Source organism: Pholcus phalangioides, unplaced genomic scaffold, assembly GCF_987345545.1.
Source record: "Pholcus phalangioides strain wild (caught in Gottingen) unplaced genomic scaffold, Ppha-v1.0 ptg000040l_1, whole genome shotgun sequence".
Classification (NCBI taxonomy): domain Eukaryota; kingdom Metazoa; phylum Arthropoda; class Arachnida; order Araneae; family Pholcidae; genus Pholcus; species Pholcus phalangioides.
In genome coordinates, this window is record NW_028301626.1 from 1,305,463 (window position 1) to 1,318,765 (window position 13,303).

General features: G+C 39.7%; 1 protein-coding gene across 1 annotated transcript; it reads left to right on the forward strand.

Annotated features, from left to right (window-relative positions):
- Positions 1-2,038: 2,038 nt before the first annotated feature.
- Positions 2,039-13,254, forward strand: LOC149065254 (apolipoprotein D-like). Its single transcript, XM_089254202.1, has 4 exons — positions 2,039-2,411; positions 6,121-6,251; positions 6,493-6,584; positions 12,718-13,254. Exons 1-4 carry the CDS (start codon positions 2,286-2,288, stop codon positions 13,014-13,016), a joined length of 648 nt encoding a protein of 215 aa, XP_089110328.1. The 5' UTR covers positions 2,039-2,285; the 3' UTR covers positions 13,017-13,254.
- Positions 13,255-13,303: the final 49 nt, after the last annotated feature.

Here is a 13,303-nt window from a genome sequence, read left to right on the forward strand (position 1 = left end):
ATTTTATTGTATTTTAATTATACATTACTGTGAATATATAAAATAATGAAGTTTACAAGCGCTAGTTTATTTTTTAACGGGATACTTGACAATAAGTCGCTGTTGGTCTACCTGAATTGAGTCCAATCGTCCCGAAACTTACGCGGCTTCATAATAACGTGCGCATGGGCACACTGTATGAGTTGTCCTTCAGCGATTAGCTGAACTCTGTTTAATGTGAATATGACATGTTATGATGATAAAACGTGTATCATCGAGTCCAAAGCGCTCTCCAAGTTGCAAGAGCTCGCGCGTTCTCGCTACTTGACAAGCAACGAAACGGCTACTCGTAAGTAACCGAACGCGGTCGGTACATCAGAGAGACTTACGCCACGGCTCTGAAACTTCGTATGGTGGAACATTGTGGAGGAGGTTTGTGTGTGGATGTAAAATAAAAAATAAAATGATGGTAGAGAATAGAGAGCACAAGTGATTTGAAACAAGCGAATGCAAAAACACTAGATGCAAATCAAACGCATTTTTATTCTATACACAATCATAATAAAATTAAAATACCAATACAGAGTAAAAGTTTATTTTCAATAATTCGAAATCTATTTTTCTTGATTTTCTTATTGCGAATTCTCTTACTATATAATACCATTATTATACAGCAATCACATAATTTATATGCTTATTATTGCTAAATTTGATAGTCTTTTTTTGTGACATACTTGATCTTAAATAATTTTTAGCTTAGGAAATGATCGTTCACCCTCGGCAACAGTGATAGGTAAGGTTAAATAAATGCGTAAAGCAATTGATAAATTCGGAAATATGCTAATTGAAGTTATTTTTAAACAAGATATTTCAAAATTTGAACTGAAGATGCGGCCGATTTCATATGCGTCGGAGGAATTTCTATTTCGTTAGGTAAGTCAACTGCATTTATGTCCGAATTATTAGTACTGAAATCCGTCAGTTTATTTTGTAAATTCAAGCATTGCTTTAGTTTAGTTTCTGGATTCAAGTTTGTGAATTTGCCCAAGTTCTCTAAGCAACTGCTTTGATCCTGAAGCGATTCAAACCTTTCTTCTACTTTACTAATTGGCGATGTCTAATAAAAAGAAATAGAATTTTATTTTAGAATGCAATTCCAGATTCTGTATGACATTGTGTTCATTTTCGTAATCAAATATTCGCTCTTTTTTTCTGGCGAAATTTTTTCTTATAAATTCATTATAAATGAAGTATTAGAATTGATGAAAATTCATGATAAACGAAGTATTAGAATTGATGAAAATTCATGATAAATGAAGTATTATAGAATTGATGAAAATGAAGAATTCCAGACTTGATGAAAAGTTTTGAATTTTAGGATGGATGAAAATTAAGCATTTATGAAAAAAAAAGATTCCAGAATTGATGAAAATTCATAATTTATGAACGAAATCGAGTTGGGCTCTGTAAATTGAGTAAATGGTGGAAATTGAGTAATGATGGGATTTCCAACTGAAACCAACCAGGTCCATATTAGCATTTTTCCACATGACACATGAAAGAGAAAAGGGGGAAATAGAGTATCTGGGTCGCGATGTTTGCATTTGTGGTAATCCGTTACCACATCGGATATTAAATCCAATCAATCACTAACAGTGAGAAATACCCTATACACGGAAAGGGGGGTTAAAAACACGGACGTGGTAAACAGAAAAAGGTCCAGTCTCGTGACTTCCATGAATCAGAGACTTCATCTTCTTTCAGAACATTCGAAATTGCGCGATTAGTTGGCAAATACTGGTTTCGAAACGAGTTTCTGTGCAATATTTAAGAGCGAACGTTGAAAAGAAATATGAGGCAGGAAGTTCTCTGAATAACCATTATTGATTCTTTTTCTTTTCTCAGGGACTAATGTTTCCTCCCTTCTATTACAGTGATTATATAATTAACTGGTACGAAAAAGAGATTGTGCACGTTCTCCAAATAGAAAACTAGTTTCAAAGGCTCTATTTTGGAAACGTCCTTGGGCTTGGTCTTGACCAAGAAGGGAAAACGCCTTCTTTTTGTATCTGTGTGTCGTCGCACCATGAACAAATATCCACCAGGAAACTTGACTGATGAGAAAATTGAGAAAAATAAAAGAAAGTCACTGAGAGAGACTACGTCAGTCAATCTAGTGACTGCTGGCGGTTTCACTTTTTGTGGTCTGGAAGTCACTGGTCGAGACGAGGCGATTCCCAACGTTACATAAGGCGACGCGCACATAGAGTGGCGGTCAGTCTTTTCGGTGTGTGTGTGTGGAACAAATGATGTCTGGTACCTCGTTCCTGCCGTTCGTTCTGCTCGCGGTGGCGGGTGTTTGCGCCGGGCACTACTACAGGCTGACGGATTGCCCGAAAGTCTCGGTGAAGCGCGACTTCGACATGGATCAGGTAAGAAACAACCATGATAACTTGCTTTCGGATTGAGAAGTGTTGCTGCTGTTGCTGCTTTATCGTATGCTCTATTTATCCGCTCGATGACATTCTTGAATATATGGTTCCTTACACTCCGATGAACTACCAGCTCTAGAGCAGGCTCTAAGCACTTGCGGCCCCAATTTTTGGTGCCACCGACCACGTTTTTTTAAATCGAGAAAGGCTTTTTGTTTGCCCTTTTAACTCGGCTTTTGCTGCTGTTGAGACAGCTCTGGCAGGGCCGTCTTAAAAGCATCATGGGCCAAGTGATTTTTCTGAGGCTAACAAATTTTAAACCTAACAAATTTTCGAAAATTTCAACCGGTTCTAATTTCTCTGAGGCCCCGGGCCATGACCGGGTGGGTCCATGCGTTAAGGCGACACTGAGTGAGCTCTGGCCGTCCCACTTATATTATTTAAATCATCGCAAATGACTAGTTGAAAACATCTTTTCCGATGTTTTGATCTTTTCCTTGAGGGCGTTTTCCCCCAAAAAGTTTTGAAGCAATTTTTTTCAACCTATACTCTGACGAGATATCTCACCTTTGTCTAGTACAGTAGAACCTCTCGATAACGGACACCCGTGGGACCAAAGATTTTGTTTGCTAACGAGGAGTGTTCGTAAATTGATACTACATTGAGGCCCATTTACGCAATTCAAAAAAAGTGTCCGTTACGAGAGGTTCCACTGCATATAAACCCTTTTTGCTATGGCCATCATTAGGGAGACGCTGACAGGGCTCTAGCTTTCTTGTTAACCGAGTACAACTACTTCACCGCACACCAACTCCGGTCATATATCGCCATATGGCAATTTCCAACCCGTGGAGACGGGTAGGGAATGAAAGCTCCATCCATCGGTAGGTAAAGAACTTGCTTCTGATGTTCAATGCCTGGATTCGAACCCATGCACCTTGATGGTAATCTTCATAGTGGAAGACGAGCATCTTTACCACTGCGCCACACTCGAGCACTACAACTACGGACTGTCGCCATTGGGCAATTCACTACCGTTTACCCCAAGTGCGTCTCGGGCGAACTTTTGATATAGATGTGTGCGCCTGTTCAGTGGTCATTCATTATTAGATTATTCTGCTGGAGCACTGAATAAACGTTGACTGAGGGAAGGGAACCACTGGTTGACTCACTTTCAGGGGTATCGTAATTTCCAGAGAAGAGGCAAATTTCGCTATATTCAAAAAATATACATCATCTTATAGTCGGCAGCAGCGTCAGAGGCGTCATGCAGGGAGGGGCACAGGGGACCCGTAACCCCCCTCCCCCCCAGACACTAAAAAAAATCAAAAGTACTTCCAAACTGTCTTAGTAAAATAATTTAAAATATCGAGATAAAGCACGTTGATATGTTGTTACCTTAATTTCTGTCTGATATTGCTTTTACTGGTTAGTTACTAAAAATTCCCTGGAAGCATAGGCGGAGACAGACTTGGAAGTCTGGAGGGGGGGGGCACGATGATGATGATGTCAATTCACATATGCATATATACATTAGATCAGTCAACTTTACCTTTGACGCTGTGGGGGGGGGGCGTATCCCCGCCCATGCCTGGAAGAAATTCTGTGTGCGCCCCCCACAAAAAAAAAAAACAAACCGTGTGTCCCCTGCAAAGGTCGATCCTGCCTACGCCCCTAAGCGGCATATAATCCGCTTATGGAAATATCAATAATAAAATCTTGAATGATAGAAAGAAGGTTGTTTTTTCCCCCATTTTTTCAACCCCTTAACGATCAGGGACGATATATCTCGTCCAAAACGCAAGTGGAAAAAATACATTCCAGGTCTCCCTGTTTTTTAACCTCTTTCCTTACCATCGCGAAGCTTTATTGCGACCCTAGAAACGTGAGTTTTTTTTCTTCTCCGTTCTTTCTACATTTCTGTTTAGGGATTTTTTCCACAATAATGTATCTTTCTACTACACATATACTATATATATGAAAAAGAGACACATAGTGCAGTGTAATAAAGAGAAGGGTGAGGACGAAAGAGAAACCTATTTTTGTACACTCTTATCTAATGTATACTGTTTTTTTTCAATCTTCCCCTCTATTTCTTTCTCTTTATTCTTTGTTTATTTATTTCCCCCTTCTTTTTTCTAACATGCGTGAACCCACAAGGAAACGTTTTTTTCAAATTATCTCCGATACTGCAAATAGAGATCGTCCAAATTTGTTGTCAAAAGCATGTACGTGAAAGGAAAGGGGGGGGGGCGGGGGAAGAAGGTTTTATAAAGAAAATTTCGACACCATAGAATTTTTCTTTTGGTATTAATTTTCATCCCAACCCATCCCCTAAAGACGAACGAAAATCCACGAACTACAAGAAAATATGGTGAGTTGTGCCGAAAATATGTGCGTGTATACCCAGCATAGACCTTTAAGTGGTGCTGGTTGTACCTCAGTCTACGGGAGTGACATGTGTGAAGTTAGTGCTGCCATCTAAATTTTAGAGCGCGAAAGGAGTTTAATGATCGAGTATTTGGTTCGTTGTAGGGTCTGTTGCGAATTTTTTTTCAACGGGAAGATCGGCTTGCATTCGTGGCTCGAAATTGGAAAACCAATTCCAGCTGATCAAAAACTACTGTGCCGAATGTAGGGATGGCACCCGGGTCCATTACGATGTCCATACGACCGCACATCGGCTGTGTCTGAATTCGGGACTTCAGTCTAAAATGGCTTCACATCCGCTAGGTTTTTATTTTGTGCAGCTACAACAAAAAAATATATTCTTTCATCGCCAATTTTTCTCTTCCGATTTGGAGGATAGATGGCAGCAGAAATCACTTAAATGCTTTCTGTTGTCATCTATCGAATTGGTTGGTGATACGTCGAGATTGGGTTTGGTTTTCAAAGCTTGTGTTGATCAACGTACAATGTTAGGTTTCTCCAACAGAAGATACCAGAAGTGGGGGGGGGGAGACTTTTCGGAGTTAAAACGGTAGCTAATTGTCTCGATGGTGATACATGAGTTAAACCAGCAGGCCTCCGCACGGGTTGCCATAAACGCTATTCAGACTACCTAGCAAGTTTGCCACAATTTGAAACACAGCATCCTACTTCGTTTCTTCTTATTTCGGAGTAGAATCTTGCTGATTGGCTAACAAATATCGCATAGTGATTGGAAATGGGCCATAGAAATCGCCAATTCTGAGCCCGATCATTTCTTTTTCTCACTACGATGATACTGGCACGAGCAGGGAATTTTTTTCCCTGAATATTCCGTGGGAAAATGGACTACTTACTGACGTCACAAGCAGCGTGTGGAGGCCTTCCATCTCTAGGAGGTGCTCGTGCCAGTATCATCGTTGTGCGGTAAAGAAATGATCAGGCTCAGAATTGGCAATTTCTATGCCCCCACATCCAATCACCATGCGGTATTTGTGAGCCGATCAGGAAGATTCTACGCCAAAATAAGAAGAAACGAAATAGGGTGCTGTGTTTCAAAATGTGGCAAACTTGCTAGGTATAGTTTGAATGACGTTTATGGCAACCCGTGAGGAGGCCTTCTATCTCTATGCGGTGCTGGTAAAGATCTTAAACGATATTCAACGACTCGATTCACTGCCGAAAATTCATCAAAAACGGATTTTAGATCGATTTCCGAAGTTTCGAAAGAGTATTTCTTCAGTGTTATTAATCGGATTTTTTTTCCCCTTGTGTGTTTCAGTTTCTGGGCGATTGGTACGTCATGGCGAGGTACAATCCTCTGTCGACCTGCACCAGGATGCACTTGTGGAAGAACGAAGACGGTGACTATGCCTTCAACGAAACCAGCCGCTTCTTAGGTTTCAACTTCAGGTATGATGACCAAACACGCAAAATCAATTAAATCCTAAAATAAATTCAATATAGGATTTAAGCCTGGATTTTTGACTTTGGGGGGGGGGGGGTAGTTGTGATTTTGTATCATGTCAGGATTATATGTTAAACTACCCGAAAAAAGAGTAGTCAAAACAAACTGATGCTTTTTTTTAAATAATTTACCGATAAAAGTGATCAATAAGTTAAAATGTTAAAATCGCTACCGATTTCTTTGCAGGTGGGACAGCCTGCACAACAACAAGAACAACGCCCAGGGTCGTAAACTGACGGTACTCAGCAACGATACTGACGCCATATTCAAAGTGCAAAGTAAGTCGAATCTGGTCTCAAACTATCACTATGGAAAGAACTTCGATTGCATCGCCTGAAATTCAGGCCCTAAATTATACTTACCGTATGAAAATGAAAAACGGTATTCATTTCCGTTCATGATAATCATTCCCGGTTCCAGTCCTGTAGCAATCCACAATATCTGTGTGCATACTTCCCAAAGAGAGAGAAGCTGCGACAAAGTTCTAGGCTTGAAGTCAACAAAAATTTGGCTCGTCCGGGTCCGTCGAAAGCCCTAGCCTAGGGGGGTCCCTATTTGTGTTTATGTGTGTCTACTGATATAGGCCTACAGCAGTGATTTTGAAAGTGGGCGATACCACCCCTAAAGGGATGGAGAAAAAGTTAAAAAATTCAATATAGAGTAAGACTTGGTGCCTTTTTGATGGATAGGCAAAGGGGGGGGGGACTGACAAATAGGGATAACGAGTCAAAAAAAGAGGATAAAAGGGTATATGAAGGGTTTTTAATGTAAAAATTAGGATCGGGGAGGGGGGGGAGTCATAAAATTGCACAGCTCGTTCAAACGTCCCAGCGTGTTTGCTGTGTATGATATAAAGCACACTTCATACCATAAACAGCAAAACCTTCCAATGAAGGACAGTGACGTCACAGCCAGAGGTTCTCGAACACCCTTGAAAATCTATAGTACCAATTCGAGCAACCCCCCCAAGAATTGATTCAAAAATCAAAATCTCCTACATGAAGACATAAGACGAGCACCCACAGGTTTGAAACACTTCCAAAGTCCCTGATGGGGGGGGGGGGGGAGACACCAATGGCAACAGACTTCCTGTTTCCTTGAACAGAGGAGTCCCTTATTCAGAGGTGAATAAGTTCTTATTCAAAAAGACAGGAATGTGGACATCCACCCATTAAATACAGGTGCCCCCTTATACTGTATAAAGGGAACGTTGACTGTATCTGAATTTATAGAGTTCTAAACTCATGTTGAGCAGTTGGAGTCAGAATGAAATAAGTAATAAACGTAACTTCAATTCCCCCCCCCTCCACAGGATCACAAGCATTTCAAGTGCCAGCGCGGCCGCACCCTTTCCCCATGCCCAAGCACAGCCCTGCTGGTAATTATCGACGGCGCGAATAATGAAACAAACAAACACCCGAAAATACACGCATTTTCCTACTTTGACAATAGACGCCATTTCAACTGTCATATCTAAAAAACGCGTGGCCTTGGCCAGTTATTTAATATTTATTATTTTTGCGCGAACGTCAATTGTATTCCAAGAACATGGCAACACGCAACTGCGCCACTTGCGCAATCTTTAATCACCAGATGCTAATTATACTAGAAGGACCATTAGCTTGAAGTTGTTGCATGAAAGGGTGGCACAGTAGTTTGAGGGCATTCATCTACGATGCCTTATTTTGAGGTCTCACTCTGGAACACGCGTTTGCATGTATGTGTGTGCGTGCGTGTGTGCGGAACCCTGAGGTTCCATGGCAGTTTTTTTCGGGGTTCCACATGATCAAACGCCACGGAACCCTTAAAAATCTCGAATCCCGGTGAGCTTTGAAAGAAGAAAACTTTCTTGTTGCTAATATTTTGCGAAGGTGGTCTTTATTTTGAATTTTAATGAGATAGTGTCACGTTCAAAAAAAATTTGGATCACTTGGATGAAGCATGTGAGTGACCAAAACAGTGAGCGGGCATTGAGTGACCAAAAGAATGACGAGTGGTGAGAGAGGGACGAAAACGGCGACTTATTAGGCTGCGTTCACAGTGGAGCGAAAAGGTACGATTTACAAGAATTGCGACTAGGAAGGAAAAAAAAATGCATAGGGATGGAGGAAGAGATGTCCGCACATAGGGAAAGAGGAGGAGGATGGAGGAAATCACCAGAGATGAGTACTGAAATGTAGGGGTGTGATTCCTCCGCAGAAGAAGGGAAATAAAAAAAAGAGAGAAGCGGACGAATCAGCAGATAGCGAAAATCAGCAGATCGAGGTGAAAACAAACAGATTTGTTCAAGTCCCACGCCTCGTTGAGTGGTCTTTTTCCTCTCCTTCGTCTCGCTTCTCGAGTATGCGTGTTATAGAATAAAAAAACGCAATTGCTTTCCCCACTAGTCTCTATTATAAACTCCTGTACCTATTGGTCGCTGCACTATGTGCGCGGCAGGGTGTAAGAATGTGAACGACCAAAAGATAGTGACAAAGAGACATATTTGCAGTATGGGGGGCGGGGGGCTGAGCAGGTCCGCGGCTGCTAATTTGGGGGGAATGAACAAGAAAACTAGACTAGAATGGATGAATGAATTGCAGCAAAACTTGTATAGACCACAGGCGACAAAACGATAAATCCGCATCCGGGAGGAGGGAGCAAAGCTTAAAATGATGTGGTCTTTGTCAGTTGCTCGAATTTCGTGGAGAAATGAGCAAAAAAAAAATCCTAATGAGCTGAATAATTATTTTTTATTTCAGTGGTACCAAGGATCCTTCTTATTTTCCAGACAGTGGGAACATTCTCTGTCAAATAAGAAACACAACTGTTAATGATCTCTCAAAATAGAATTGGTAAAGAATAATGTATGCATAAAAAAACAATACAGTATGATATTAATAAATACTTTTTAAGCAATAATATGGATTGAATTTTCATTGCGAGTGTTACTAATAAAATTTTACTGCACACAAGTATCAACTGTTAAAATTTTGAAGCGCAGTTAGCAATTTAATTGATATTAAGGCTTATAAAGTATTTATTGATATCATACTACATTGCTTTTTTTCATGTGCGCATTAATCGAAAACCAGTTGCTATATTTCAATCGAACAATTGCAACAGTTTTATTTGATAGGTGGCGGAAGGGGTCATTGATGTCTTTCTCACGTGTAATAATATAATAACTATACTGAATAATTGTTTCAATATTTTCTAGAACGCATATTTTTTGCTGATGAAATTAATTTTTACCTGTTTATAATTATTATCGTCAAAAGTGCCTAGGAAAAGCACCGTTTTCTCATGGTGAATATGTTTACAAAATATGGACATTAATACGAAGTTACAGGGCAAGTTTCATGTGTAGAAATAAAAATTTCCCAATCCCCGCGAGCATCTCATCATGTGCTCATCATGACACCCCTTCCTCCATCCTGGAACCAAGATCCTAGATTGAGATCTTTAGTGGGGGCCTCTTCAATATTGAGTTCATAGTGTAAAAAACCGACTTCTCGGATGAACACCCCATGATTATTTCAAGCGTATGTTAGAGTTCTTGCACGGGAGCTCTGGTGATAATTATCATAAAAGCTCTTCATTCGTGAATATGGCTCGAATATAGGATGATAGGGCTCCAACCTCTTGAGTCCTAACCATGAGTTCAATCAGGCACGGCACAGAGACACTTCTCTTTCCCATCCTGCAGCAGGGCCCCTAAGCCAACCCTAGGTGTTGCCTAAGCTGAGATCTTGGTGGGCTTCCAGGTAAGGCTCTTCACGGGCCCCTCCATTATGAAGTTATAGTGTGGATAACAAAAATGAGAATAATATCGAGCTCTAGCCCCAACCCCTTGTAAGGGCCATGCGCGGGGACCTCAGTTGAATAGGGGGGTTCCGCGATAAGATCTAGCACAATGATTTATGACAATGAATATGTATACAGTCGAATCCCGTTATAGCGAAAATCTCGTTTTAACAAACACTTTTCTAATTCCGCAAATAAGTTTACATAGGAACAATGCTAGGTAACCTGGAATTCCTTTATAACGAAATTTCGTTTTAACGAAGTGATTCCTCCGGTCTCTTGGTGTTCGTTATAACGGGATTCGACTGTATTAACCTGCAGCGTGTTTCGTTATTTTTCTCCTTTTTCCAATGAAACACATTTTTTTCTCTCCCTAGCGAAAATTCACCAATAGTGGAAGATTAGCGATCAAATCGGGGGGAAGAGATTATTTTTCTCTCGTTCTCGATTTTTTTTTTCAAATATATTCTTGGTTTCAGAACAGGTTTTCGAGACGGTCTCTCTGCTAAATGGAAATCAGGGGTATTATATATGAGTGGATATTCGTCATTACAAGTGAAAACCCGCTCCTCCCCACCTTGGAATCTCACTTTGAACCATATCTGCTTGTTTTTATTGTTATTACCTGCGTAGCGTGTATTTTTATTCTTCCTGTATTATAGTGTTATCAGTTATAATAGAGAGTTTTCGCAAGAAATAAAATAATTCATTAGGAGTGAATATGTAAATTTACAAAGTAATTTATAAAAAAATGAATATACACGAGCGTGTGTGTATATTTACATAATTATTTAAATTGGTTTTACTCTACCGTGTCGCATATGTACATATGTTAAGTGACACAGCATGAAATATATGTATAGATACGAAAACTAATTCAATCGTTTATACTACATATATACATCGTATATGTATCCTATTATATCATATAAATACAAATTATTATATACATGTCACGGTGAAAGTGATAATCTGGTAATTAGTTGTAATCGCCAGTTATCATTAATTTTTGATAATAACTGGCTGTAAATAATTAAACACAAATTTTTATATTCTATCCCCATGCGTAAGTCAGACGTGGAATAAAACATATAGCAAATAAAAAAAATTGAAAATTGATTCTGAAGCATATTTTTTCTTATCGAAAAAAAAACTACAGGGATTGATTATAATAATATGTCAAATAAATTGTTAGCGAGCTATATAATTCCGAATTAACGTAAGGGTGGACTTGTACCCGGTCCATGAGCCCGAGTCCACTCAATATTTGCCATTTGCCACGATCTCGATAATACCTATAAAAATATTGGGTATTGGGTTCAGCCCCCCCCCCCCATCCCATGTTTTCGAGCCCGCCCGACAATATTTCCAATAACTTCACACATTTGTTTATTGCACATGATATCAATTCCAATTGGATAACGCCTTAGTTTTAAATCCCCTCTGCGAAATTTTTCTTTTCCCTCAAGCAAAAACAAGCAGAGAAAAAAAAAAGGGGGGGGGGGGAGAAAGAAGATTTCGAGTGAAAAACACACGTGTTTTTATCTACTTACACAAAACATTCTCAAGATTACATTCTTATCTCAAATTGGCGCAAATACATGACACGCAAAAAAAATGTAATGAAATTTTTATATCTTCCGACGCAATATTACGTCAGTAACGCTGGACCGGTTAAGAGTAGACCCATGCGCATGTGGGGTAATACAGGGACCGTGGCCCCTCTCCCAAGCCGACCGAAGACTAAAAAAAAGTTCGATATTTCGATTATAAAATTAAAATATCGAACGGAAATGCCTTTTATGTACTATTTTGACCGATTTCTGTTAATTTAATTGGTTTTGAAGGGTGATAACTCAAAATTTCGCGAGAAGACAATTTTTGTGCCCTTTCCCCCAAGCTAAGACGCCTTCATATGTATTAAGGAGTTCTACCCCAAGCTAAAGATCCTGCGTACACTCCTGATTAAGGTGTGTTGCCGAAGCCCTCTTTTATTTTGCCCTGGAACTATGATGCTTTTTAGACGGCAGTAGGGGGACAAACTGGTTTTTTTTTTTGATAAACATTCAAAAATTTGTTTCGTGAAATAGCCTCATTTGTGTCAAAGGTTCCGCGAGGAACTCTACGTTGGAATTCCCTAGAATTTTCTGACGGTTCCCAGCGAAATCTGCTCGATCGAAACTCCTGAAGATATTTTATTCAAAATCTTAATTTCTCGATGTGAATACAGAGCTTTCGCAAAAAGTTGAGCGACAAAATTCATTAAACGCTCATATCTCAAAAAGTACTCAACGCAAGTCAAAAGCAATATTATCGTCAGACGCACCATGCAAAAGTACATTCAATGATATCACTCCGGTTTCAATATCTCTTCCCGCCTAGGCACCAGGCCCGCTGCCCTGATTCGTAACATTGTTTTACGCTATATCTCAAAAAGTACGCAACGCAGGACGCTACAGTCGTTCCTATCTTATATTTGTGTTAATCGAAAATAAATGTATGTTTGAGGTTGTGGACCGAATGTCATGGACTCCGAAGGCAACATTTAGCTCCCAAGTCATGAGTTTAGCATGTAAATAATACACGAAAAAGAATTGTAATTTTTTTTTTTAAATTTTTGAACAGACTCTTTTGGCGTCACTACATTCGGAGTCATTGACACTGACTACGAAAACTTCGCTGTAGTCTGGGGTTGCGACCCTGTTATCCTAGGAAGCATGCAGAACCTAGATATCCTGTCCAGGACTCCGGAAATCGAAAAGTCACTTCTGAAGGAAAAGATACAAGATGTCGATAAGATGGGCATCGAAGTGAAGATAATCGAAAGAGTCGACCAAAGATATTGCTCGCCGTCTCAGAAAAACAACGGTGGAGAACAATCTTCAGACGGAGGCATCAACAACATGTTCGTTGACAAGGAATGAGCCTTCCAATCGACTACTCATCATAGACTAGAATCGCATTTTGATTTCATCAGGGAACTGTCAGAATTCTCGAGTGTGAATATCAGGTTGATTTTGACCTGCGTTAAGACCTTGGTTCAATCAAGTTTCTGATCTCATTCATATTTATAAAATATAAACACAATTATTATTATTTTTTATTTAAATTATCATGATGATGGAAGTTCATCTCTGAATAATAAATTTCATATGAATTGCATCTTGTCTCGACTCAACTTATTTATTCGAAATCAAAAACTTTTGCAATG

Excerpts from the sequence above, each read along its gene's own strand:
- LOC149065254 (XM_089254202.1), top strand. The coding sequence starts at position 2,286 with ATGATGTCTGGTACCTCGTTCCTGCCGTTCGTTCTGCTCGCGGTGGCG. Across the intron at positions 2,412-6,120 it reads GCGACTTCGACATGGATCAG|TTTCTGGGCGATTGGTACGT; the intron begins GTAAGAAACAAC and ends TGTGTGTTTCAG. Across the intron at positions 6,585-12,717 it reads CGCCATATTCAAAGTGCAAA|ACTCTTTTGGCGTCACTACA; the intron begins GTAAGTCGAATC and ends ATTTTTGAACAG.